Raw genomic sequence first — 27,680 nt, 5'->3', positions numbered from 1 at the left:
CCATACGATCTTACTAACCATTAAGTATAACATCTAGAAAAACAGCCTTGCTTAACCAGAGCATATCCCATGACACAATTTAGTGGTGTAAACAGTTATAGAGGATGGATATGCAATGTTTAACATAATGCAGGCAAATGTTGGGGAGAAAACATTTCGAGTTTCAAACAGGTATTTAAGATTACCAAGCACTCTACCACAGAACCAAACACGTAGAAGGTTCTCAGTCGGTACTATGCTTGTCCGTGTATTTTCCAAATGTTCTGAGGACCACATTATTAGAGTTATCTAGTATGTTTATAAAGGACACATACTCCTAGGCCCATCTAAGATTTTAGGAATCTGGTGGTGGAGCTCAGCAAACTAAAATTTTAATACTCTTTCCAGGCAATTCTTTTGCACAAAAGTTGCACTGCCTTCCTTCCTCTGCTGCAGCCTAAGTGTTAGAAGTAAACACTCCCCAACTGTTTTTCTCTCCTGTGGCTTTGTACTGACTCAGATCTTCTAGGTTATTTCATTGCCTATGCTTGACTTGTGTTTATTTCTAAAATTTCGTCCGGGTTTGGTAACATAATCAAGACTTGGTTCTGGAGTTATTAGCCCTGAAATCCATATCAACTTCGATACTGACATTGGGTGGGGGAGCTCTAGTTCTTTTCCCTGACATCATAGATTTTCTTTTCTTTCTTTTTTTTAAATCTTATTTATTTATTTATTATTTATTTTTGGCTGTGTCGGGTCTTAGTTGCAGCACACAGGATCTCTAGTTGTGACATGCGGACTCTTAGTTGCGGCATGCATGTGGGATCTAGTTCCCCGACCAGGGATTGAACCTAGACCCCCTGCAATGGGAGCATGGAGTCTTTACCCACTGGACCACCAGGGAAGTCCCTAGATTTTCTGTTAAAAATAAAATATGGTGTTGACTGGACACTGGACTGACCCAATATGTCTTTTACCTTTTTATTGAAGTATAGTTGATTTACAATGTTGTGTTAGTTTCTAGTGTATAGCAAAGTGATTCAGTATATTCTTTTTCATTATAGGACATTGAATATAGTTCCCTATGCTATACAGTGGGACCTTGTTGTTTATCTATTTTATATACAGTAGTTTGTATCTGCTAATGCCGAACTCCTAATGTATCCCTCCCCCTCCCCTTCCCCCTTTGGTAACCATAAGTTTGCTTTCTATGTCTGTGAGTATGTTTCTGTTTTGTAAATAAGTTCGTTTGTATCATATTTTAGATTCCACAAAGAAGTGTTATTATATGACATTTGTCTTTCTCTGTATGACTTACTTCACTTAGTATGATAATTTCTAGGTCCATCATGTTGCTGCAAATGGCATTATTTCATTCTTTTTTATGGCTGAGTGATATTCCATTGTGATTATATATATATATATATATATATATATATATATATATATATATATATGTGCATGCCACATCTTCTTTATCCATTCATCTGTCAATGGACATTTAGGTTGTTTCCACGTCTTGGCTACTGTAAATAGTGATACTATGACCACTGGGGTGCATGCATCTTTTCGAAGTAGAGTTTTCTCTGCATATATGCCCAGGAGTGGGATTGCTGGATCATATGGCAACTCTATTTTTAGTTTTTTGAGGAACCTCCATACTGTTTTCCATAGTGTTTTCAATTCCCACCAACAGTGAAGAAGGGTTCCCTTTTCTCCACACCCTCTCCAGTATTCAATATGTCAATTGTTATGTTACCAGATCTGTGTTAAAGAAGATGCTCACTGCTACAGACTCAGCATCTGAATTCCTGTTTATTGCCCCTAAAGTAAAAAGGCGCAAATGTCCTGTCTTTGTCCTGATTTACCGCAAAAGCTTATCAAGGATGGAAGACATTTTCTAAGAGGATAGCATCACTATGCAGACAGGGTCTGTGAGAATGCTCCAGTTTCTGGAATTGCGAAGGAGTGAGTTCTTCTAAGATGTCTTTTGACCCCAACGATGGGACAAATGGTGGCCAAAAAGCTGTCTATTGATATGATGTGGAACTGAAAAGAGAGCCTCTTTATTCAACAGGAATGCTCCATGATAGCAGCAACTAGGATCTTGAAAGAAGGGCTTCTAGGTACTTTCATGCTTTAGCAGATCTGTGATTCAGATTGTAGAATCTGAAGCCATGTCTCTAGTGTTCTCTCTGGCTCTCTTTCCTTAATCCTGGCTAGTTCTATAGTCCTACTGTGTCATCGTTCTGGTTGGCCTGAGGTGACTAACATAAAAAGCTAACACTAAATTATACTGGGAGACTTCTGCCATTTCCTGAAAATTATTTGATCCTTGAAGGATGGCATTCAATTCACCTTTGTATCCCAGAGTACCTACACATGCACTGCTAGACTTGACATATTTAACTGAATGCCCTGTTCAATCCTTACAAAAGAATCCTCCTCATGTAGAGCACCCAAAGGCTATTAGCCTTATATGAAAGGTGACTTCCTCCTGCATCCTACTCACCAAGGTCATGGAATAGGAACAGACATCTAACTCACGGTCATGCAATGAATTCAGATTTCTCTCTCGCCAACTGAACTAAAAGAAACACACTGTCACCATTAGGAGGCAAGCTTTAGCTGAAAAGAAAGATCAGTTCAAGTCAGCAATATGGCAAACCAAATCCACGTGCAAGTCAAAGTTATGGACAAGCAGAAACCAAGAAAAACTATAGCAAGGCAAATAAAAGTGGAAGGGAGAAGTGGGAAAGGTAGATGAAGCAGACCTGTAAAGAGAAGGCAAGACAAGAAACCATATATCCCCAGAATGAGAGGCAGAGAGAGACTAGCTTCTCAGATCCTGACAGTTCTCCCATTTGCACAAGGTCTAGTTGTTCTCTATCAACCGAAAAGAGCTGGATCCCTACAACAACCTCTCCTTGAAGCCAAACAATTCCTGATTAAAGCACTATTTTTTTTAGAATGTACACCAAGATATACAAAAAGCTGGCAACAGATAAATCCAAAAAGAAAAAAAATTGTACCAGGAAGAAAGTGATATCTCAGATAGCCAGCAAGTTCTCTAAATATGAATTTTACTTATCAGGAAGAACCACCAATTTTACCATATTCTTATCAATGAAACAAATTAAAATTTAATTGACGTTTTCAAAGCAAATTATCAGTGTTGACAAAAGAATTGTCTCAAACCCAGAAGAGACAAAAACCACATGACATATCTTTCCTGTAAATATATTTGAAAATATTTTGTAAGCCTATTTAAAGCAGACCTTTGTTGTTTGAGGTCTGTAATAATCAGTAGTACGTTGGATTAATAGCCTCATCTTTGAAGACAGGCTTTATAACTCATACAGCTGATAAAGGGGAGGCAAAGGCCAGCCCTGTAACTAGCCTTTAACCTGATTGATGGTCCTTTCTTGTACCTAGACTAACAATAGTATCTTTACCATTTTTTTTCTTCTAATGATATTTTCTCTGAAAACAGTCTTTGAACTGACTTTCTTTGAAGAGTATTCCCATATAACAAATCCCAAATAAAACCATGAGTTCACAATAAATTAATCCAACAAGTTTGCTTCAACACTGTCAAAGATCAAACTAACGTCACAACAACTATAATTTTGTTTATCTAATACAGATTCTAGCATACATCCTCTCTGGCAAGAAATATATCATTTAAGCCTTTAATTCATTTAAATCACACACATTTGATTTACAGACATTTTTAATATTATTGTTAACTTTTTACTAAAATGTTTAATAGGTACTAATATTGTAAATCTTCAATTAAGTAAAGCTTGCCAATTTTTAAATTCTCATAAGAAAGCTTAATTGGAATTTTCCATAAAAACTTTCAAGATCGGCCTCCCTGGTAGCACAGTGGTTAAGAATCCGCCTGCCAATGCAGGGGACATGGGTTCGATCCCTGGTCCGGGAAGATCCCACATGTCGCGGAGCAACTAAGCCTGTGCGCCACAACTACTGAGCCTGCGCTCTAGAGCCTGCGAGCCACAACTACTGAAGTCCATGCGCCTAGAGCCCGTGCTCCGCAACGAGAAGCCACTGCAATGAGAAGCCCACGAACCGCAACAAAGAGTAGACCCCGCTCATCACAACTAGAGAAAGCCCACGCGAAGCAACAAAGACCCAGTGCAGCCAAAAATTAATTAATTAATTAATTTAAAAAAAAACTTTCAAGATGTGCCAAAAGAATTTCCAAACTACAAAAGGCAAAAGAGTGACGTTACTGACCCAATAATTGGTATTTCTCCTTACACTGACAAAACAACAGAATTTACGAATAAGAGGAATTATTTAATCTCTGGGGTGATAAGAGTTCTGTATCTTGATTGTGGTGGTGGTTACAGAATCCACACGTGATAAAATGGCAAAGAACTATACATACACATAGTACCAATGCCAATTTCCTGGTTTTAATATTGCACTAAAGTTATGTTAAGATGTAACCATTAGGGGAAACTGAGTGAAAGGTACAGGGCCCTCTCTACTATTTTTGCAACTGCCTGTGAATCCATAATTATTTAAAGATTCCACTTATACGAGGTACCTAGAATAGTCAAATTCTTAGAATCAGAAAGTACATTGGTAGATGCCAGGGCCAGGGTGTGGGGAGGGGGAATGGGGAGTTAGTGTTTAAAGGAGACAGAGTTTCAGTTTAGGAAGGTGAAAAATTTGGGAGATGGATGATGGTGAGAGTTACACAACAATGTGAATGTACTTGGTGCCACTGAACTGTAAAGTTAAATATGGTTAAAATAGTATGTTTTATATTATGTGACTTTTACCACAATAAAAAAAATTTTTAAAAAGTAAATAAATAAGCAAACAATTTTTAGTTTAATTAATAACAAAAATACCACAAATATAAAAAAATTCACCTAAATACCCTGTTTAGTAGACTGGAAAACTGAGACCTAACCAGGTAATACACACAAACTTTCACGGTCAATAGCAGAGTAAAGGCACCTAATTGATATGCTGTTGACTAAGGAACATAAGATTAGAAGTAACCAATCACTTGTGGCCATTAACAATATCTTGCTTTATGGAAGATAATCAGGTCAGTTGATGCCTGGGTTGCATTAAATGCAATCAGCACATATATTTTTTAACTATTATACTTTATTTAAAGGAAAAAACTTTTTCTGAGGGGAAAAAAAATCTCAAAAGAAATTTATATTTAACCTTAGAACTTCCACATTTGAAGGAATATGAGTTTTTTGAAGAGCATGACACAGTATTCCAGATAAGATCATGCCATCTTTTCAAAGAGGTCTTCCTCAGACAACAAAGTGAACAGCAACTATTCTTGTCCCTAACGGTTCTAAACAGCTACAACGTAAAACTAAACACAGGCTATCTTTGACTCCAGAAAATGGATATTCAACCAAATAAAGATAATATTCAGAATAGCTACTTTCAAATTCCCCACAGTGAACAATTATGTTCCATGAAGGCAAATGCTGGCTAAATTAGTGGTTGCAAACTACAGTCATAATACAGCCTCCTACAAAAATTACATTCTAAAGTCTGAACTGATACCTTAGCTATCATCCTGCTTCCTCTACACAATCATTTTGGGTAACATTTATCCTTATGAGACTCAGTTTGGTAAAAACAGGGCACTCTTTCTCCTCCTTGAGAGGAATGAGACACAGATGTAAATCACCATATGTATATCATCTACCACTTTGGAAAATCAACTGAAGCGGTAGAGCCACCCAACCTCAAGTATAAACATCAGCATGTAAATAAAACTGATGTCTGTCCAAAGTGGCTTCCAGATCACATAAGGCAACTATGCAATTGTTCCAATAGCAGTGTAAAGAAAACACATTACCTGAAATGGAACAAGGATTCAGATTTGTGGGGGAAAAAAGTGAAAGAAGCTACACAAAGTTAATAGGTCTTCAATGAAGTTAGTGAGAAGATAAGAAAAGTCAGATTAACAAGGGGAAATCTAGGTTAGAAACATAAGAATGTATTAACGGGGCTAGAAAAGTGAATTTAAAATTGTAGCCTGAATTAGGCAGTAATTTAACTAATACTACTTTTTACTTTGGGAGAAAAAATAGAAGCCAGAGAATATGGAAGCATTCTTCACATAGCAATATACTTTAAAGTTCTTTACAATTCTTTACTTTTGAAGACATTACTAACAACTGCAACCCTCACAGATTAACACCCAACCCTCCTTATCTATACTAAAGAGGCTTGTTTGGCTTACGAGCAGTTTGGCATGGCTAAGGCATAGGGTCTGGGATTGGTAATGATAAATTATAAGGCAGGAACCAGAACATAAACTATCTGGTATAACATGATAATTATATAGTTAACATTTACGATATGCCAAGAGCAGTCTCAGAACTCAACATCATCCTAAGGGCTCACAATAATCCTATGAAATAAGGAGTATTTATTCCCTTTCAACAGATGAGAAAACGGAGGCACAGACAGATTAAATCATTTGTCTAAGGTCACATAGCTAGGAAGTGGCAGAGCCAAGATTTGGACACAGGTGGAATGATAGTTTGTATTTATCTGAAAGGCTAAGGAGCCAATGAAGGATTATAAGCAAAGGAAGACCGATATTCAAATTCACATTTTATTTTAGCAAGATCTATCAGGTAAGAGTGAATAACGACTAAGGAAAAAAACTGAAACCTCAAAATTAGTTAAGAGACTGACGAGGAAAGACAGAAATGATGAAGGCCTCAATTAAGGGAATAGCAATAGAATGAAAATAATTGAATAGATATATACAGAGGATATAAAATCAACTTGACTTATGATTGGAAAAGGGAGAGTGAGGATGATTCCAAGGCTTCACTGACTAGGCCCAAGCCAACAGCTTCACATTTTAATCATATTATTACTTTATCAAAAGCAGAAAGGTTTAGTATTAAATCATCCTCATATCAGCAACAGCCACAGTATTTGACTTTCTCCTCTCTGAAAAATGTGACTAAATAACTTAAAATTACTGCCACTTGGCAACTCCACACTAATTGTTTAATATGCATACAGTAAAGACAGCTATTAAATATTTTCAATAAATGACACGCAGACCATCACTGAACATAACATGGACATGGAATCTGTGAAATTTAGTAAACGTTCTTATCATCAGCACTCTAAATTTAAGAAAAACCTAAATGCCCTTTAAATGGATTACAATCATTTTACCACTTATAGGAAGAGGTCTGTAGACACCTCTTTTAAGATTCAAAAAAAGTAAAACTCGTTACTTCAAAGTTAAATCGACTAGGTTCTTTTTCCCCTTCTGTCTGTAAATGTAAACAAACAAAAAAACCCCACTATCCTTATAGCGCAAGTCAAGGATCTGTAAAATACTACATTTGGATTATAATAACCACTGGAAAAACTTACTGCAACTTCAACCTTATTACCTCTGTAAGGGTAAAAAACTATGCTAAAGCCAGGGCCTTCCCGTAACTAAATGCTCTTGGAAAGTGTCCAAAACAATGTTATAGTAAATTTCCAATTTGTTTCATCTAAGATCAAGAAAAACAAGTTATCTAAAGCACTGGGTTATATTTAAATAGGCTCTAACTAAGAGTTTTACATCTCATTATCACTCAGAAAAATCTATACTCTTTACTTAGGATGGGACCTAAGACCAGTAAGTCACCTGGGGGGTAGGGGGTGGGGAGGGGAAGTTGCACCTAGGAATTTAATCACATATTACTTAATATTATTTTCAGAAAAATTTCAATACCACTAGTTTTCTTTTTGAGAGAAACAGATTTTGGCAGAATCTGCTAAAATCATGGTTTGCAGTGATACTGAAAATCTCCATAGCTTCTATAACATGGACAACATGTGGTGGTGCTTACTCTGGTTTCTAGCTTGAGCCGTTTTTTAGAGTCTCCTATTATTTGTGGTTCAGATTCCTTTTTTATGGGTTGCATGCCTGATAGATATACACTAGTATCATATAAAAACAAACATAAAGGTGCTTTATATGTGTGAGTGCATATGTGAATGTACATACATGACACTTTAGACAAGCTGTGATTTCCACTCATAAACAACTTTTTTTATAAAGTTCTACTAAATTGAGAAGTAAAAGCCAACAGTTAAGAAAATAATCTAACCATACAGCAAAGGGAGCTGTAAAATTAATTCTGGAAGCCAAAGAAACCTAAAGCAGGTACACAAAACAAACCCAACCCATTTTCACTGAGCATTTTTAAGTTTACCTATAAATGTTAACATTTTTTAAAAGTTGAGGAGTATACCAACTTTCATTTATGAAAAGTGACATCCTAGGATAAATTTCTAATTCCCAAGAGAAATAAGTCAAGTTTAAAGATCTGCATACAAAAATAATAGAAGAGCTGCAAAGAAATGAATCAAAAAAGCAAACATGGTTTTACAGGGAACATGGAAGCTATCTGAAACATTAAAAGTGGAATGGACTTATTATCAATATAACAAACAAAAGATCCAAAATGAACAAATTAAGCATAAATACTCCCCATGTGTTTAACTTCTTCTGAAACAAGCCATGCCATACCAATCAATACTTGCCACAAATATTGCCATAAATTGGTCACTTCTATCTTTTTAAATGATGAAACAATGAAAGGTTTGTTGCAATATATTTATAACTTACCAATACTGAGCTATTAAGTTTCTATTAGTGATGCTTCCACTAAGGATTTGTGCTAAAAAGACTGAAATCTATTCATACAGCAGTGAAAAATGAAGCCTCACTGAAGACATTCAGTATAAAGCTGACCCCTAAAGGCTCCTTGATGCACGTTTGCAACCACAGTATTCACAGTATGCAGTACACTAGCAACAGATTGGTTAAAAACAGTTTGGATTTTCAACCTCCCATTATACAGGCAACAGTTTTAGAAGCAATCACATTAAATAAATATGTCTTTCACAGTTACGGGATGAAATTTTAAGCTTGACAGGCACCAATGCCCTGATTTTCTACTTTTTTCGTAAACCATATGACTTCCACATGCTGAGAACGTATTATGCTTTAACCTGCAGTAAAGGCTTTACATCATTTTAATGCTCGGTGCCTAAAATGCAACAGAAGCACCCCATCGAATGCAAGGAATATATCTGGTTTCAACCAAACCATTAGTCAGAAAAAGTTTAATGAACGCCTTTCCCAGTAAGTAACTTTGCATTTCCGTAGAGGAAAACAAACAAAAAGAAAATCTGAGGTGAGGGTGGGTGGAAGAGAAAATCTTATATTTTAATATTTTTCCAACTCTTAACAAACATTTTAGTTTTTTTATTTCTAAAATAATTATTGAACGTTTTAAAACACTATGTCTAATATAATATCTTTCAGCAGAAAAACACTCTATTATGTAGTTACACAGGCTTTTTCTCCAGTTTTTGCAAAGTAATATTTCAGGCTAAAATAGAAGGTTAAAACAAATAATTCTGGAAATCCTAGTCTATAGCAAACTGAAACCTCAACTTTGTATCAACATATTGTATGTTCTAAATTTGAGATTTAGAAAACACATCAATTTTTTTTTTCTATTCAGGTCAATCTAAATATATATGCTACCTCATGCTTATAGACAGCTTATCTGTGTGAATGACCAACTGCAGAAATTTCAAATCAAAGGTCATAAAACATACCATAAAATTACACACTATGTGACTTCCAGTTTTTATGGTATCTAAGGTCCTTTACTGATAGGTTCAAGAATTGATAAGTTTGGATATGTAAATACATTAAATATGTAAATACACTAAATTCTCAGCAGTCAAAAGAGAAATTACGCCAATTCCTTTATTTAAAAGTCCATTACACTAAAAATCTGTGACAAAAGAATGGTTATTGAAAAACTTATATTTCAGAACGAAAGAAGTACAAATTATATTATCTTAAATCTCCTGGTGTAATGTTTTTAAATATTAAAGACTGTGAGAAACAAGAGATGTTGCAATCCTCTTTCCTTTATAACTCCAATTGAAACTCGGAAGAAAAAAATCAGAATTCAAATTTGCCAAACTTGACTTATACACATAATTCAACTAGATCTACCTTAGTTGTGCAATTTCAAAATAAGTTTAATGCAAAGCACTGCAGTCTTGATGTGATAATTACCTGTGGAAGAAATGCAAAATAAAAACAAATGCAGGTCCTTTTCATCGAATGATGCATTTTACAGCAAAACCACGAAGCACAAACTAAACAAACAGGCACAGGAGGCAGCATGTCCATCCAGGAAGAGAAATGTACCACTCCAAGAAAGAAAGGAAAGAAGGAGGGAAGGAAGGCAGACAGGCGGGCAGGCGGGCAGGCGGGCGGGCGGGCAGGCAGGGAGAGAAGACAGAGGTTTCTATACCTGCAGGATCCCAGAGAAATGAACTAGTCACATCACTCTCTCCTATATGATACGTAGGGTTTTTAAAGCTCCAGGGTAAATAAAAACAGCAACCACTCTATACGACCATTCAACTTTCCATAGTACAGTATCTTTAATGCCAACTGCATTCTCCCCTTCACTCACCCAGTGTTTCCTCTCTCTTCCATACCAGCTTTCAGACAAATGCGAGACAGAACAGGGTGGGGTAGAAGAAAAAATACAAGCAGCGCCTTTCGGCTACTCCCCCCGCACCTCCAACAATTTCCAACAGTTCTTCCTACTACGAAAATAAGTCGCCCTATCTCAGGATACACAGCAGTCATTCTGTGTCTTCAGTAGACACACAGAGACGCGTACACATGGCAGCACTCCCGAAGCCCCACCCCCAAGCCCCCGAATCTTAAGTACTGTTTAATCTATTGAACGCGAAGACCACAGCGAGATCCCTCCACCTATTGCTTCGGGGTGAGGGTGGGTGGAGGACTCCTTTCAAAGTAGCCCCAACAGTGTAACCAAAACACGGTTCCGGAATAAAATATTAAGAACACTTTTCCTTTCCCACCTAGCTGCCGACTTCAGGATGCAAAGAGCCATCTCCACACCCCCGCATCTCTCCAGGGCTCCTGCCCGGAGTTTGGGGTGGAGATGCGTCCCGGGAGGCCGGGAGGAGTGTGAGCGGGCGATGGGACACAAACGAGTCGCTCACCGCGGCCACCCTGCGCCGCGTCGCCAGCCCAGAGGTCCAGGACCCGCACCTCGCGCACGCCTCTCCGCCCAGGCCCAGCTAAAAGCTCCGACTCCGGCTCTCGAACTTCCTCTCCGGAGTCATTTATTCAAGGCGAACACATCACCCAAGTACACGTCACCCAGTTTCAAACACAGTTCTGCACCCCAAACAAACCCACACACCTCAAATTCCCCTCACAGTTTCCCAAACTCCAAACAAGACACCCCACATCCAGGATTCAAACCTTCCGCCCATCAGGGAGGCAACCAGGAGGAAAGAGTTGGGGAGCAACCGACGCCTTTCCATTACCACCCCCACAAACTGCCCCACCCCAGACCCTGAGTCCGGGTCGCCCCCGTCGGAAGCCCCCCGCTTCCTCCCTCCTCTCAGTCGGGCCGCTTAAGAGACCCATCCCCAGCCCACTTTCTCCCCCAAACCCCTCCAAAAAAAAAAAAAAGTGAAGAGAAAGAAGTGAGGAAAGAGACTTGAGGTAGTCCGGCTTCCAAACCGCTCGACTCACCTCAGAATCCTTGCTGAGTTCTCTCCGCCCGGCACAGCCCCCTCCCCAACGTCCCGGTACGAAGGGCTGAGGTAGGGAGGAGGGGAAAGCGGGAGGGGGAGGGGTGTCTTCCGCGTGGGGCGCCCGTCGGGAGGGGACTGGGGAGGGGTTGAGGCCGGCGCAGGAAGAGGAGAAGGGGGAGGGGAGGCCCCTATCTCCCAGTCTCCCCCTGAAAACCTCCCTTGTCTCAATCACATCAGACTGACTGTCTTTGTCTGGCTGACAACCGCCATATTGATATCAACAGCCCCTCTCCCACCTGCTGCCGCCTGGCGGCCCTGGGAGTTGTAGTTCCTGCCTCCCTTGAGTAAAGGCGCCGGACCGGGCGTCCGGAGGCCCCAGGGAACTACAGCTCCCGGCAAGTCCCGCGCCCATCCGCCTTCCCACAGGGAGGAGGGGAAAGGGGCGCCAAAGCCGTAGGGACTACACATCCCAGAATACCATGGATCCCGGGCCCAGAAAGGGGACATGATATCATGCTGGGGTGGAGAGGGAGGATGAATTGGCGGCCGGGATGAATTTGAGCTGACGGAAGGAGGTATTCTGAGAGGAAAGGGAGGAAAAGGAAAGACGACCACAGTTCCCATGATGCATGGAGAGATGACTACATTTCCCATGATGCAGCCGGGGGCGGGGCTGGTGGTGCGGTGCGTAGGGAAGAAAGACTGCATGTCCCGCGATGCTCTCGGCCGGCCGGTGGCGGAGATTGAACCGGAAGACGCTTTCTGGGTCTGAGGAGTGGAGTGACTGGTATTGAACAGCCGAAAGTCCAATATGAAACTGGTGAGTCTCCGCTCCTAGGTCAGAGGGCATATCCTTTTGGACTTCGTCGTTTCCACCTTGGGAAGGGAGCCGTCGCGGAGGAGGGGTGTCAGTTAGGGACTAGAAAGTGGGGTGGACTAAGGAAAGCTACTGTTGGTTGCTGAGGAGTTTGAATCCCACCTCCCACCCCCGACCCCCCGTAACTGCCTGGTCTTATTCATTCCTTGGCGGGTCCCTTTGGTTAGATAAGAGATTGACTCTGTCACCTTTCTTCCCATACAAACTAACATTGGGCTTATGAACGAGGTTTGACTTGTTTCTCAGCTGCCACGTGAGTGTTATAATGGGTTAATTTCTTTCCACGCGATTGGCGCTTGATTAGCGTTTTTTCCTACGGTTGTTGAGAAGGCTTTGGTTAACATATGAACAGAGTTTAGAAAACACTGGGCAGAGCGTAATCTCTTAGTAAATTTTCCGTTATAGACTCCTAACTGCCCTTGCTCTTTGGAGAAGGACGAGGTCAGGGTGTGATCTTGGAGGATTTGAATCTTAAACCCTGTGTAAGATGGGCTGAAAGGAAGTGTTAAGGCGTTCCAGTCTAGAGCTGTAAGGGACTGCGTGAGCCAAGGTTAGATGGAGCATGCCAGGATACCTGGAAAAGTCTTTGCATCACAAAACTCAAACACTTGGCTTATAGGAAAGCTGCTCAGGCCTTTGTTTTGAGCCATTTTACCCTGTGCGCACAGATTTAACTAGTTTACTCCAACTGTATGCAATTAGTAATAGCATAATTAGAGTAGAGAAGCAGGTGTGAGATGCTGTTTCTCAACCTTTTAAAATTCATGTTCCTGCAGCCAAGTGTTGTCAGGCTTTACTTTCTGTAGTTTTTGTAGAAAAACAAAAGGTTTCTTTTCTTAATTATTTGAGCATGCTTTTGCAGAGTGCACGCGTACGTACACACACACGCTACAGGCAAATATTCTCTGCACAGTGTCAGCTGTTTTCTGAGAAGTCAGAGAAAGTATTAAAAGTGGATTCAACTCCAAAACTGTCTCTATCTACAGCTGTTTAGGTAAGGAGAAAGGCACAGATCAGTAAACCTTGAGAGTAACAATTTGCTCCTGGGTCAGTTTTGGAAACATTTAAAAATGCAGAATTGAAAGTCACCACCCTTGCCCTAAAGAAGCATGCAATCTAATGAAGAAGATACAAAAGGAATGATAAAGTTATAATTCACTGTGTTCATGTTCAGGGTTTGGGGATTGAGAGGATAATGAGGGTGCATGGGGAGTGTGAGACACCTCCTTGGAAAGGTGACTCCTTAACTGATAAGAAGGGTGAGTAGGCTAGGACCTTCTTGAAGAGGGTTCAGTTTATAGAAGCAACAGAGCTTGGCACCAGAATGGTTGAAACACAGGCCATGTTCCCTCAATAAAAGATAAATCACAATTGGTGTGCTTGGTGCAAAGGCAGGCAAGTGGGAAACAGTTTTTTTCCATAACAACTCATTTGCTGAGGGTATCAGAGAGTTAGGGTTTAGTTTACATATACTTTGGTTTGCTTTTAAACTCCTCCTGCTTATTTTATTTAGAGATGTGAAAACGTGGAAAAAAGTAGAAACTCACTTTTTTTTCCTTTAAGAACCATAAAATGCCTCAGAGGAAGAGGAAGTATTCTGTCTATACTCCCTCCCTCTTTACTTGTCATCCACGTAGTACATAACTAAAAGTCATTTGGTAGTTGATGATTTATAATGCAGAATATCTTTCAACACAGCAAAGTGGTTTCAAAAACATTAGCACATTAGCACTCAGTAAGTTAGACTTCTTTTTTGTGTCATGCCTCCCATAGAGTTGGAATAAATCCTCCATGGCCTAAAAATTTTAACTTTGTGTACTGCATCAGAAATAGGTAGTAAGCCATATTTTGTATTTATATCATGAAACACAGAAACACATTTTATCAAGCACATTCTTGTTTTGGAGATGACGGCTTCTCCAAATAGCCGTCCCACGCACAATCTATGACCACATCTTGTTGATTCTGCGGTTCTTGAACTGGTCTGTGTCTCTCCAGTCCCACTAATACTCCCTTTGTACGGGCTCTTTTCACTTGACACTTGGAATTCAACAAGACCTTCTAACTGGTCTCCCTGCACTCAGTCCCTACACCCTCCAATCCATTCTCTGCCCGGCGTCCTAGAAGTTGCTTGAAATTGCAGAGTTGCCTAAAACCCCCCAGTAGCTTCCTTTGCCCTTAGGATAAAGTCTTACAATTCTTGACTTACCTGGTCCTCCCAACTTCTCTAGCCCTCCTCTCCCTTGATCTCCTCGTTCCAATTATATTGCACGTCTTCCAGTTCCTTGAACTCCCCCTGCTCTCTTTTTTTAAATTAATTAATTAATTAATTTCGGCTGCACCAGGTCTTAGTTGCAGCATGCAGGATCTTTAGTTGCGGCATGTGGGATCTAGTTCCCTGGCCAGGGATCGAACCCGGGCCCCCTGCATTGGGAGTGTGGGGTCTTAGCCACTGTGCCACCAGGGAAGTGCCCCCCACCCCACTCTCTTTTGCCTCTGGGACTTTAAATCTGTTCCATTGCCTCCACCTCTTTTTTGCCTGACTTATTTCTTCATATATTTCAGATCTCTGTTTAAATAGCACTTCTTCAAGGTTTCCTTGAATTAAGTACCCCTGTTATGTGCTTTCATGGCACACTTCCTTTTTCATGGCACTTGTAATTATTGGTTTTATGTCTGTCCTCCCTCTTGTGGACTCTTGAATTCCCAGGGCCCGACGCATTGTGTGATGCCACTAAATAGTAGTTGAATAAATAATTCCTGAAAGATTGTCAAGGTCTGTTAATATTCCTGAGAAAAGATTAAGGGGTGAAGTCAAAACATTACAATAAGCAATAACCATTGGAGTGAAAAAGAATGATTGCTGCCTTTTATGGAGCACTTACTGTGTGCCAGGCATTGTGCTAGGGAGGTACTTGCTATTTAGTGTCACATTTTATCCTTTGATCTAGATGATAGTGTCCCCATTTTATAGAAGAAAAACTGAGCCTTCAGGAGATGAAGTGGCTCGAAGTTACACAGATGAAAAGAGTGGTAGACCTAGGATCTGAACCCAAGATTCCTTCCTCCAGAGTCTGTTGCTTAATGAGGGCAGGGACTCTGGTCCCTGGGACTCAGTGCCCAGCACATGCTGGGTTATCTCTCACAGAAACGAAGCCAGAGTGCAGACTGAGCGAAAGTTCATTCAAGGATATTTTTTAAATTAGCTTTAAATCTGAGTTAGGCTGAATTAAGATCTTAAGAAAGATTATTGGTAAAAAATTAAACTCTGGGGACACCCTTGATCATCTAAAGGGCTCCATATCAGAGCATACCAGTTGAGTGCCCAGGTTGGTGTCTATACTACCCAATTTAGCCTCTGTGATGCCATTTATAGTTCTCTAACCTTACCCATCACTGTCTTGGTGGCTTTTCACACACCCAAAGGAAGACGCTGGATGCCAATATAATGTAATCCTTGGATAGCTCCTTCTTAGAGAGATACCAACTCAAAGGATTTTAATGACTCTCTATAATATCAGGCAGCTTTATTTAACTAAGGAAAATTAATTGGCACCTTCAATTAGAATAATTTTGAAAGGAACAGGAAAATTAGAAACGTGTCCTCTAAGTTAGCACATTTTAGAGCATGTTCTGCTTTTAGTATAGATTGAGCCTAATTGGGTGCACCCTGATGGCCAAATTCAGCAAAGGGTAGAAACTAGAATTAACCCGGGTCTTTAACAAAAGACCATGAGACAAAAAAAAAAAAAAAAAAATACCGAATACATTGACAGAAATTGAATTTGAAACATCATGGCCAGGAATTTAGTCATTAAAATAGATGAAGGTTAAAGTGAATAAAATAAGCAGTTCAAGAATGCATCGTGTGTCATACTTCCTATAGATAGTTCCAGTGATGGAGAGAATCTTCTAGTTTATTCAGTCAACAAAGATTTTATTATGCAACCACAGTATACCTTTGGCATTCAAAGTTTTAATACTTTCTATTCTAACTATTACATTTGACCCCAAAGATCGATGACAGGGAATTATTTGTAATTCTGCTGAGGCACAAATTTGAATGTGCCTTTAAGATGAATGACAGTCCTTAGTGAATGAGCCTGATTGCCTCAGAATCCAGGGCTCTCTGCAGTTCTTGTGGCCCACTTGTTAAAGGTCTGAAAGAAAGGTCACTTAAACGCTGGTTACGTTATACTTTTTGAATTTGATGGAGGAAATTATATGCTGTAGTTTTATTTACAAATTTAAAGCCTCAAGAAGGCCTTGAGGTATATTCTTTGGTGGTCTATGCTCCTCTATGAAAATGCTGTTTCATTACTATTGGCTTTGGGGGGTGGCGGGGAGGCTCAAACTTTTAACTCACCATGTCTCTTAGGAGAACAGATGGAGCAAAGAAGTGGACTCTTGGGCCGCTTCCAGCGGAGGACAAGTAAAGCACCAAGTGGAATTGTAGATTATAAAGAAAATATTGGCTTGAAAGGGGCAAATGCTGCTCCAAGGTCAATTTAACAAATCATTAGAAAGGGGTGTGGTTAATCCTCACCTTGGATCTGAGTGCAATGAATTCTTCCTGCAATTTTCAGACTTGCAGAATCCTTTTGGCTTCTTAGGCTTTGGATCAGGAACAGAAGATTTCTTGCTGTAAATTACAAACACTCACAATTTTACCAGGACTTAATTCACCTATTTCAGTACAATTGTTAAAATGTCAACCTGATTTCACTATCTTTTCTGTGTTTCTCTTTGCTGGTTGATTAGAGTGCCCTCGTGTGTCTTTATGATATAATATCATTTCAAGTTTTAGAAAGGTCACGTTTTATCATCACCACCTCAGTGTGATAGGTTTTTTCCCTTTAGAATGCTTTCCTCAAACTCTGAAAAGTGACATAAGGCCAAATCACATACATTGTTCAGTAGTGCTCTCAGATAAAACTGGCTGTTTTAATCTTGGGCATTTCAAAGTCCTAATGGGTACCCTGAAGGTTAAATCTTTTATACTTAAGGCAAAAAAAATATATAGCAAGGTTTTTTTCAGTAACAGTTGACTTGAAAAGAAAATTTTATATTTGCATGTAATACATATAGTCTGACATACAGTACAAGCATGACAGCATTGCTGTTGCCTGTAACTGCAGTAGCACATTTGTTTTGTCACTGGCTTACTCTGCGTACTCAGATCCCTCTGCCATTTGCTCTGATGATCAGCAAAGTGTACTTGAAGGACAAGGGCCAAGAATGCATCATGGCCACAGAACTTAGTAAAACCTAGCATTCCAAATGGAAAGTTCTCTCCTGGCTTGCTGAATACCAGCAGAGGTCCAGGGGTAAACTGCTCTTCAGTCATCATCATTCATTTATTCATTCAACAGATCTTCCTGAACACCTGCCTCTTCTGTGCTATGCATTACCCAAGGTACTAGGTATATTCCAGTGAAGAAAACAGATTTACTCTCTGCCTTTATGGAACGTAAAGTCTAGCAGGCTTACTGTGCAGTTCAAACAATATTACGATGAACTTTCTGATGTGATATTGTTGGGCTCTGGCTCAAGTAGTTTTTGAATATAATGGTTCAAAATGTATTTAATTGTATCCTAGAAGATGCCTTCTTAAAATTGTAACAGACCTGGCCAATTTGCCCACTGGTTTACCATTGTACCAGTAATGTATGAGAATACATTTCCCCACTCTTGCCAGGGATGCCATCTGTTTCTTTACTCTTACTATGTGTCTTACTAATGTAACCATCTTCTTTCATCAATCCTCACACCCTCTTGTCTCTTAGACTTCGGCTATATTTAGTAAAAGGTCCTTACAGTAGTGATGTATGGATGTGGGAAAATGTACCAAAAAGAGGAGCAGATTTCTTCAAATAAAAAAGTGGTGCCGTGAGAATCTTTAAAAGGAATTTTTCAAAGAACCTCTGGTGTTGCTTTGAAAATGCTGGTGCGTGGGAGCAGTAGTTGTTATTATAAGTATTATGGGGTCCAGCAGATTGGAGAGGCAGCTGGGTCAAGTGTGTGTAAATGGCAGAGGAGACCCCCGTGCCCCCCAGAAAGGAAAGGGATGACCGGTGAGATGAAGCTAGGAGTTGGCGTATCAGGAAGGGCTAAACTAAGTCAGAAGGGCAGATGTCAGAATTTGCGGAGATCCTGAGAAAAGGCAAGAATGCTAACAGAAGATGAAGGGGAATAGGAAAGACTGTAGGAGAAAGGAGTTAGCTTGAAAGCCCCAAGGGGCTCGGTGATCAAGACTAAACTGTGGTGGGAATTTTACTGTGAGGAAAACAGGAAGTTTAAATTGCCCCTGATTGACCATATAGCTGAAGGAAATGCCCTAAGGGTCTAAAACATTTTAATTTATTGAAAGCACAGCTGAATGAACTTTAGCTCTCTCAAGGATAGATAATCAGATAGATGATGTTCAAGAAAGCCATTCTTTAATAGGAATTGTAAAACTAACACCCTTTTTGCCCTTAAGGTGCAGTTTATTTTTCATCACTCATGCTTATGAATGGGGTGGGGGAATGTGAATAATAAAAGGTCTTGCATAATCTATTCTTCAGATTTATGGCCTAAGCAGAGATTGGCTTTTCCTAAATATAGTATTTCTGCATTTTTCTATTCCAGTAAAATAGAGAATGGCATAATTAGATGTTCTAATTTAATGTCATCCTTCTCGTATGTTTTTTTCAGTGTATGAAAATACAGGTAAACAAGAAGTAGTATTAATAATGTAAAGGATATTATAATTGTTACTTTTTTTTACATTTTTTAAATAGCTTTATTGAGGTATAATTAACATACCACAAAACTCATACATTTAAAAGGTACATTGCAGTGACTTTTTGTAAATTTACAGAGTTATACAACAATCACCACAATCCAGTTTTAGAATATTTTCATTACTCCAAAAAGATCCCTTGTGCCCATTAGCAATCCCCATAACTACCTCCAGGCCCAGGCAACCACTAATCTATCTTCTGTCTTGTAGATTTGCCCTTTCTGGTCATTTCATATGAATTGATTCATGCAATATGCAGTCTTCTGTGTCTGACTTTTCATTTAGCATAATGTTTTTGAGGTTCATCCATGTTGTAGCATGTATTGCTCAGTAATATTCTATATGAGTATGTCACATTTTGCTTATCCAGGTACCAGTTGATAGACATCTGGATTGTTTCCACTTTGGGGCTATTAATATTGTGTGGACATAAGTTTTTATTTCTGATTTCTCCATGTTTTCATTTCTTTGTCTTTCATGATTACACTGACTAGAACCTCCAATACAATACTGAATAGAAGTGGTGCAAGCAATGGTGCCAGTCTTTTTTCCCCTTCCCAATCGTAGGGAGAAAGCATTCAGTCTTTCACCACTGAATACAATATGAGCTGTAGGTTTTTCATAGTTGCCTTTTATCAAGTTGATGATGTTCCCTTCTATTCCTGGTTCGTTGACCATTTTTATCATGAATGGGTCTTGGATTTTGTCAAATGCTTTTCCTTTGTGTATCAAGATGATCATATGGTTTTTGTCCTTTATTATATTAATATAGTATATTAACTTAGTTGAATTTTTAATGTTAAATCAATCTTGCATTCCAGGCATAATTCCCAGTTGGTCATGATGTAGAATCCTTTGTAGATATTGCTGGATTTAGTTTGCTGTTATTTTGTTGATGATTTTTGCATATATATATATATATATATATATATATATATATATTCATGAGAGAAATTGGTCTGTAGTTTTCTTATGATGTCTTTGTCTGGCTTTCGTATCGGTAATATTGTTCTCATAGAATGAGCTGGGAAATGTTCTCTCCTCTATATTCCAGGAGAGTATGTGTGAAGAATTGGTATTTCTCTTTAAATGTCTGATAGAATTCATCAGTGAAGCCATCTGGGCCTGGGCTTTTCTGGGAGGATTTTTAAATGACTAAGTCAATTTCTTTACCTGCTATAGGTCTCTTCAGATTTTCTCTTTGTGCATTACATTTCTTAAAAATTGTGATAAAATATACACAACATAAAATTTACTATTTTAACCATTCTTAAGTATACAGTCCAGTGACATTACATTCACATTGTTGTACAGCCATCACCACCATCCATTTCCAGACATCACTTAGCATAATATCATCAAGGTTCATCCATATTGTAGCCTGTGTCAAAATTTCCTTCCTTTTTAAGGCTGAATAATATTCTGTTGTACACCACATATGTTTTATCCATTCATCTGTCAATAGACACTTGGGTTGTTTCCACCTTTTGGTTGTGTGACTAAAGCTGCTGTGAGCATGGATGTACAAAAATCTGTTCAAGTCTCTGCTTTCACATTTTTTTGGTATATACCCAGAAGTTGAATTGCTGGATCATACAGTAATTCTAATTTAATTTTCTGAGGAACCAACATACTGTTTTCTGTTTTTTACATTCCCACCAGCGATGCACAGGGGTTCTGATTTCTCCACATCTTCACCGCTCGTCAACACTTTTCATTTTATCTTTGTTCGTTTAGATAATAGCTATCCTAATGGATGTGAAGTAGTATCTCAGTAAGGTTTTGATTTACATTTCCCTAATGATTGGTGATGTTGACCGTCTTTTTGTGTTTCTTAAAATAGGTAATACATGCACATTGTTTAATTAAAAAAAAACTGTACGCAAGTTTAAAAAAAAAGAGAGAAAAGATCCTGTGCCACCTTTATCTTCCTCCCCAAGAGCAATCTCAGTTGTCAGTTTCTTGTGGATCCTTCAGAGATATTCCGTGGAAATATACACATGTGTGTAATTTCCATCCCTTTTTTGTTTTTTATGTAAATAGTGAGATACTGCCCACACTAGTTTTGCATATTCCTTTTTCTTTTTTAAGTTAGAAATGCATCTTAGAGATCATTTCATGTAAACATTTAGAACAGCTTCATTTTTTTTTAATTTATTTATTTATTTATTTTAATTTTTTTAATTTTTAAATTTATTTATTTATGGCTGTGTTGGGTCTTCATTTCTGTGTGAGGGCTTTCTCTAGTTGTGGCAAATGGGGGCCACTCTTCATCGCGGTGCCCGGGCCTTTCACTGTCGTGGCCTTTCTTGTTGCGGAGCACAGGCTCCAGACGCGCAGGCTCAGTAGTTGTGGCTCACGGGCCTAGTTGCTCCGCGGCATGTGGGATCTTCCCAGACCAGGGCTCGAACCCGTGTCTCCTGCATTAGCAGGCAGATTCTCAACCACTGCGCCACCAGGGAAGCCCCTCAGCTTCATTTTATAAAACACAGCATATCCACACCTAATTGAGTCTGCATTTGACAAGATCCTGGGTCATTTGTTTTCATGTTACTTTCATTCTAAACAATGAAATAGTTTCAGTACTCCTTTCAAAAAAAAATTTTTTTTTAATATTTGTAACAGACACTTTGTCTTTTCATTGTCTAAAGGAGGAGTTTACAATCATGGATGTTAGGCTGGAAGGTAGAGTTCTCCTTCCTCCACGTACATCCCTCCCAACTATTTGAGTATCATTCATTGTTACTTAAAGTTTAGGGCATGGTTTTTGTTGCTAATATAATACATAACGTGAAATTAGTGTCAGCACGGCTCAAAAATATGTTCAAACTATTGCTAGAAAAAAAGTCAGTTGCACAGTGTTTTGTTATTTAGGTATACCGTAATTTACCTAACCAAACCTTCCTCTGTGAGCATGAGGTTGTTTCCAGTCTTTAGCGATTAGAAATCACATCGCATAGATAATCTCTTTTGTGAGCATTTTTGGAAGTATATCTGTAGGATATATGTCAAAGGGCATATGCATATTTTATTTCATTTTATTGCCAAAATGCCCCCATCGCGACTTAGCAGATTACACTCTTGCCAGCAGCATATCCCAACTCACCACTACAGTGTTATCATTAAGCTATCTTATTTTTTTCTCCTGGGAAAGTGAAAAAAATGGTATGTCATTATACTTTTTTATGTTATTTTTCTCTCATTATGTATAAGACGTGGAACATCTTTTCATATGTGTAGAAAAGCACCTATATTTCCATTTCCTTTTTATCTCTCTTCTCCCCTACTTGATCTATTACTATACTGCTAAACTATTTTACCTTCTGTAGCTCTAGAGTGTATTTTAATATCTTGTAATACTTGTTCCCACTCATTGTTCCTCACTTCAGAATTTTCCAGACTACTCTCCTTTATTTTTCATATAAAATTCAGAATTATTAGTTTCCAATAAAATGCTTTTCATATTTTGCTTGGAATCAGGTTAAATTTACAAAATTTAAGGAAAGAATTGACTTATTTCTTTCAACATATCATTGAGTCTAAGAACAAGAAATGTCTTTTCCTTTATTTAAATCTGTTTTTAAGCATATCTTTTTGGTTGTTACTGTAATTGGAATCTTTTCCTACATTGTTTACTTATAAGAAGGGTATTTCTTTTTTGCATTCTCTACACAGCCCTATGCTGAACTTTCTTATTTTAATATTTAGTAGTCTTTCCATTTAATTCTCTTAGGTTTTTAGGTGTATAACTTTGCAGAAAGTTTTTTTAACCTCATTTTTTTTTTCCTGTGGTGTAATTACATTGGCTTATACTTCCAGAATAGTTTGGAATAGGAGTGGTGGTGGTAGACATCTGTGTTCTATTTCTGATGTGAGTGGACATGATGCTTGAACTCAACATGGCACTGTTACATTGACTTATGGCTTGAAATTTTTGTGTATTTTAATTTACATACTACAACTGCTTTCTTGCTCCAGAATTTTCTAGTCACTAAAAAAAGTGAGATTGTTTCACATAGCCCAACAGTAAGTTATTTTCTAAGAGGAAGATCTATTTGTGTTGTATTGTTTGTTCTAGGCAGTTAATTATATCTTGCAAGCCATTTCCAGACTTTTGAGAAAACAATGGTTTTTATAACTTAAAGTCTTAGGTGGTACGTAGCAGACTTGTAGAAGTAAAAGACTTCTATGACCTTAAAAGAAAATTGGAAGGTTTCCTTGGAAAACAGAACAGCCAGAAATAGTTTCTCTCTTTCTGTACTTAAGAGACAGGCCTGATAAAGGCCAGAAATGTAAACAAATTGTCTGTTAAAATAAACATAATTACCACACCAAAAAAAAAAAAATCTGTAGAAACAAAAAGGGATTCAGAGCCCTAGGCAGTGGCTTATTTATTTTAAACTGTATTTGAGTCAAGCTGCATAGATCCAATAGGAAGAAACTGTTGATGAACAACTGTGTGATAGTTAAAACTAACAGATGAGAGAAGCCGGATCAAAAATCCATCATTTGGCTCTAATTGTATAGCCAATGAATGTTATTAAATGCCTATCTGGTACAAAACCTCCTTGGTGCTGTGGAGCAAACTAAAGATGAGTAAGACATAGACCTTACCTCTCAGTAACTCACTATTCAACAAACCATAGATAAGTTGTACTGTGTATACTATTGATGTATGTGACTGAGTGTATGGGGTTTTAGTGACAGACTGTGATAAAGGCAGTAGTAACATCAGGATTATGAAAGATGAATTCCAACCAGAGAATCAAAGTTTCCTAGAGAAGTAAAATTTGAGCTGGCCTTGGAAAGTACCTTGGCTGACAAATATATCGGAGGAGGAACATGATGGTCTTATTCCAGGTGGATGGAACAGTTAAATTTAGAAGGATTTGGATTATGTTCATAGTTCCTACCCTCTTCCCTGCCACCCCCCCCCCCCACAAAATAGTAATAATAATAGTAGGAGTGAGAGGAAACTTTGAGAGGTGATGGATACGTTTATAAACTTGACGGTGGTGATGGTTTCATGGATGTATACTTATCCCCAGACTCAGCAACTTATTTACGTTAAATACATACATCTTTTCACATGTCAGTCACACCTCAATAGAGTGGTTTTTAAAAAGATTTGGAAGTGAGGTGTTCAGTTTTCCCATAATGTGCATATGCACTTTATATGTTTTTTGCTCTGTAGCAGTGTGTACAAAAATAGACACATTTCTGTCTTCTCATATTCTCCTAATTCATTACTTTAGAATATCAACATTTTTATTATATGTGTGTTGTTAACATCTGAAAGGTTTGTACGTGTGATTGGAGCTCTAGCTCACTGCAGTTGGGACCTTGCTGAGTGTATTAGGAGCGAAAGTTAGAAAGGTAGATTGAAGCCACAGTGGTGGACTTGGAATATAAGACTTAGAGGTTTGGGAAGTAACAAAATAAGGATTTTTTTTAAGAAAAAGTTTCAGAGAAGTTTAAGAATTTTTAAATACCTAGAGCCTTTCAATTCATCCCTTCTGAAACCTAGGACAAAGGAGTTAGAAGAACTGTATTTTACACACTTCAAAACTTTAGAATGTGAAATCAAAAAGTATGATTCATTGCAGTTACAGAAAATATTTTTTAAAGTGAAATATAATCAAAACAAGAAGCATTAGGGAGCTTAGCAAATGCATCAAAGTAAATCAAAGTCAGAATTACCTACTTAGGACAAGATTTTTCTAAGCACCTTACAAGGACCTCATAAACAGTAACAGAATTAATAAGTACGTCAAAAAGTGAAAGGGATCCAGAGAATTAGTGGGACCAGTTGTTGGACGCCATGTAAGAAGAGTGCCCAGATAGGAAAAAGGAGAGAACAGACACCCTCATTGATTCCTTGACGTTCACCTTTACTGAGAAAGAGTTGGGGAGCCCCATTCCTGCAGACCTGCTAAATGCGTAGAATATTCTTGGTCACATCAACAGGTTGAGTAGAGAGAAATCACCAGAAAGTGTGATGCTGTCCTCAGGGTATTTTTAAAATAACATTTTCAGATAGTAAAACTAACATAAATTTCAAGTGTGCGTGCAGTTTGATGAATTTTTATCTAGTTATGCGTCTGAGTGTGTTCTCTTTCGTGTCTGGCTTCTATAACTCAACATTTTGTTGACCTGAAAGTTTTCAAGGATGAAATTGTTGACTTGTTGGTTAAACTGTGTCACCCAGCTGTACATAGCAACCTGGTGGAGGACTGGCAAAGTGCCTGTGGGATTACCATCTCCTTGGAGTGTTCTTGAGGGGACCCTGAGATATTCAGCGTGGCAAAACCTATTTCTGGGCTAGACAAGCTGCCGCCATTCAATGGGAGATGTCAGCTGAGACAACATGGCTTCTTTTATAAAGAAATCCATCCGATTAAACTATCAGTTCTTCAAAGGGACTAAATAAAAGAAAACTTGTTTCTTTAATTCACTTGAAGTTTTAGAATGCTTTTCTCAAAATAAAAATAGCTCTATTATAGAACCAATACATACTCATAAATTTTTTTCTGAATATAATTGAAAGATATAAAGAAGAAAACAAAAATCACCTGTAATCTCACCACCTAGAGTAATCACTGTGTAACATTTTGGGATGTAATCTCCTATGATGGATGTGTGCACTGATATCCTTTAGTCGCTCTAAGGCTGTAAATCTGTTAGGATCAGATTCAGCTCTGAGTGATAACGAAGACTGAAGTAACCATGGCTTAACAGTTTAGATGTTTGTTTCTCTCTTACAAAGGAAGTCCGAGGGTAAAGAGTCCAGGTCTGTGACCATTAGAGACCCTGGGTCTCCTGCTAGCTTGCTGCCCCACCATCTTCAATATGTGCCTTACTGTTTGTGATCCAAAGTGAGTTGACCAGCTCAGGCCATCACATCCTTTTTCTAGTCAGCAGGAAGGAGGAAGGGACAGGGAAAGGCATGCCCCTTCCCTCTGATTATTTCTCAGAGTTGCACACAGACTTCAATATATTCTTTTTGGCCAGAATTTAGTTACATGACTACATTTAGTTGCAAGAGAGACTGGGAAATCTCTATTCCAGGTGGCCATAATTCCAGCTGAGATTTGGGGTTCTCCTGTGAAAGGGCAAAGGGGAATACAGATAATGAGACAACTTCTGTTACAAGCCTTTCCATTTTGAATGTTCGTGCCTTTCCATTTTGAATGTTCGTGAGCTCATTTTGAATCTTTTTATAGTATTACGTTGTATGGATTTATTCTGCTATTGAACATTTTGGTTTCCATTCCCTACTATCCCACACAATACCGAAGAGAACATATTTTTATTTACATTTTTTTGCACCCATCTGGGTGTTTGCTTAGTGTCAATTCCTTAAGTAAAATTGCTATATATGCAATTTTAAATTTTAAAATTTAAAATTTTAATTTTGATTCAGTATTGCTCTTCAGACGCTCTTTCCTTTTCACTCAACAGAGGTAAATGAGAGTTTCCATTTCCCCACATCCTCATGATCAGTTTCTTTATCCTATGCTAGTGTGCGGAGAGAGCATTTTCTCTCAGCGTAGAGAGACAGCCAACAATGTTTCTTCCCAAGCCAACCCCTATTTTCCCTCCCTCACCCTTAATATTTACTGTCAACACTACCACCCTTTGTGAGCTTCTGTTGGGGGCGGGTTGCTTTTTATGACGACTCTCTCCTTCTTTACTCATTTTCATGGAAAGCCAAGTCAGAGGACAGGCTAAGCAAGAGGGAGCAGCCATAGTGTCAGTTACCCAGCTGTGGGTGATGCTTAGCCACGCTTCAACCAGAAAGTGGCTTCTCTGTGTTCACCGTGCCTGCTAGAGATTTGCTGCTCAAGTGGAAAATTATCCCTCTATTTTATCCAGCTGTGTAGTCAGTGTGACAGTGAGTGCGATTGGCACCTTTAACAGCTCTCCTGCAAGATAGAATCAAGAGACAAAGTGGAAGAAAGTGAAAGATTACCAAATAAAATTGAAATGTATTTATAGAAATCTCTGAGTGTTGGAGGGCCTGGCCCAAAATTCTTAGCAGGGGTAGTAGTTCCAAATTAGGCAGATTTGGCTCAGTGGAAGCCGGTTTAACTCAGGATGCTGTGGTATCAGGCAGGGATTCTCCACAGAGTGTGCTTTCCCCTTCCCTGCCACACACTAAGAATCTTCTTATACACCCTGTTAGGGCATGGCGTGTCTCCTAGCAAACTATAGTTATCGATGGCGGTAAATGTGTATACTCAGGTGTGTAGGTGCAGAGAAAAGTTCACAAGCCTTGGAAGAGCTTGGTTCCTCATTTTTAAAAGAGGTATTTGGACTAGATTATCTTAGAATTCCTTCAGTCTTATAAATCATGTAATTTCTTATTTGCATAGAGCTAGTTGT

The 27,680-nt window shown here is 38.7% G+C and overlaps 2 protein-coding genes across 20 annotated transcripts in view; one reads left to right on the top strand and one right to left on the bottom strand.

Moving 5' to 3' along the window:
* HMBOX1 (homeobox containing 1) overlaps positions 1-11,957 on the bottom strand; it is a 185,752-nt gene extending 173,795 nt beyond the window's left edge. For 6 of the 19 annotated variants that reach the window (XM_082468958.1, XM_082468959.1, XM_082468960.1 and 3 more), the window contains exon 1: positions 11,633-11,951. The gene's annotated coding sequence lies outside the window, so the exon portion shown is untranslated. Of the gene's footprint in view, positions 1-11,632 lie in introns of all 19 variants that reach the window. The other 13 variants (XM_082468964.1, XM_082468953.1, XM_082468955.1 and 10 more) reach the window with 4 other exon arrangements.
* Positions 11,958-12,129: 172 nt separating this feature from the next.
* Positions 12,130-27,680, top strand: part of INTS9 (integrator complex subunit 9) — a 104,073-nt gene continuing 88,522 nt past the window's right edge. Inside the window, exon 1 of the mRNA XM_082468888.1 lies at positions 12,130-12,454. Within this exon, the coding sequence (XP_082325014.1) occupies positions 12,446-12,454 (9 nt within the window). The 5' untranslated portion in view covers positions 12,130-12,445. The remainder of the gene's footprint in view (positions 12,455-27,680) is intronic.

Source organism: Balaenoptera physalus (genome assembly GCF_965194825.1).
Source record: "Balaenoptera physalus genome assembly, chromosome: 7".
Lineage (NCBI taxonomy): Eukaryota > Metazoa > Chordata > Mammalia > Artiodactyla > Balaenopteridae > Balaenoptera > Balaenoptera physalus.
This window is presented reverse-complemented; position numbering and strand designations above follow the sequence as displayed.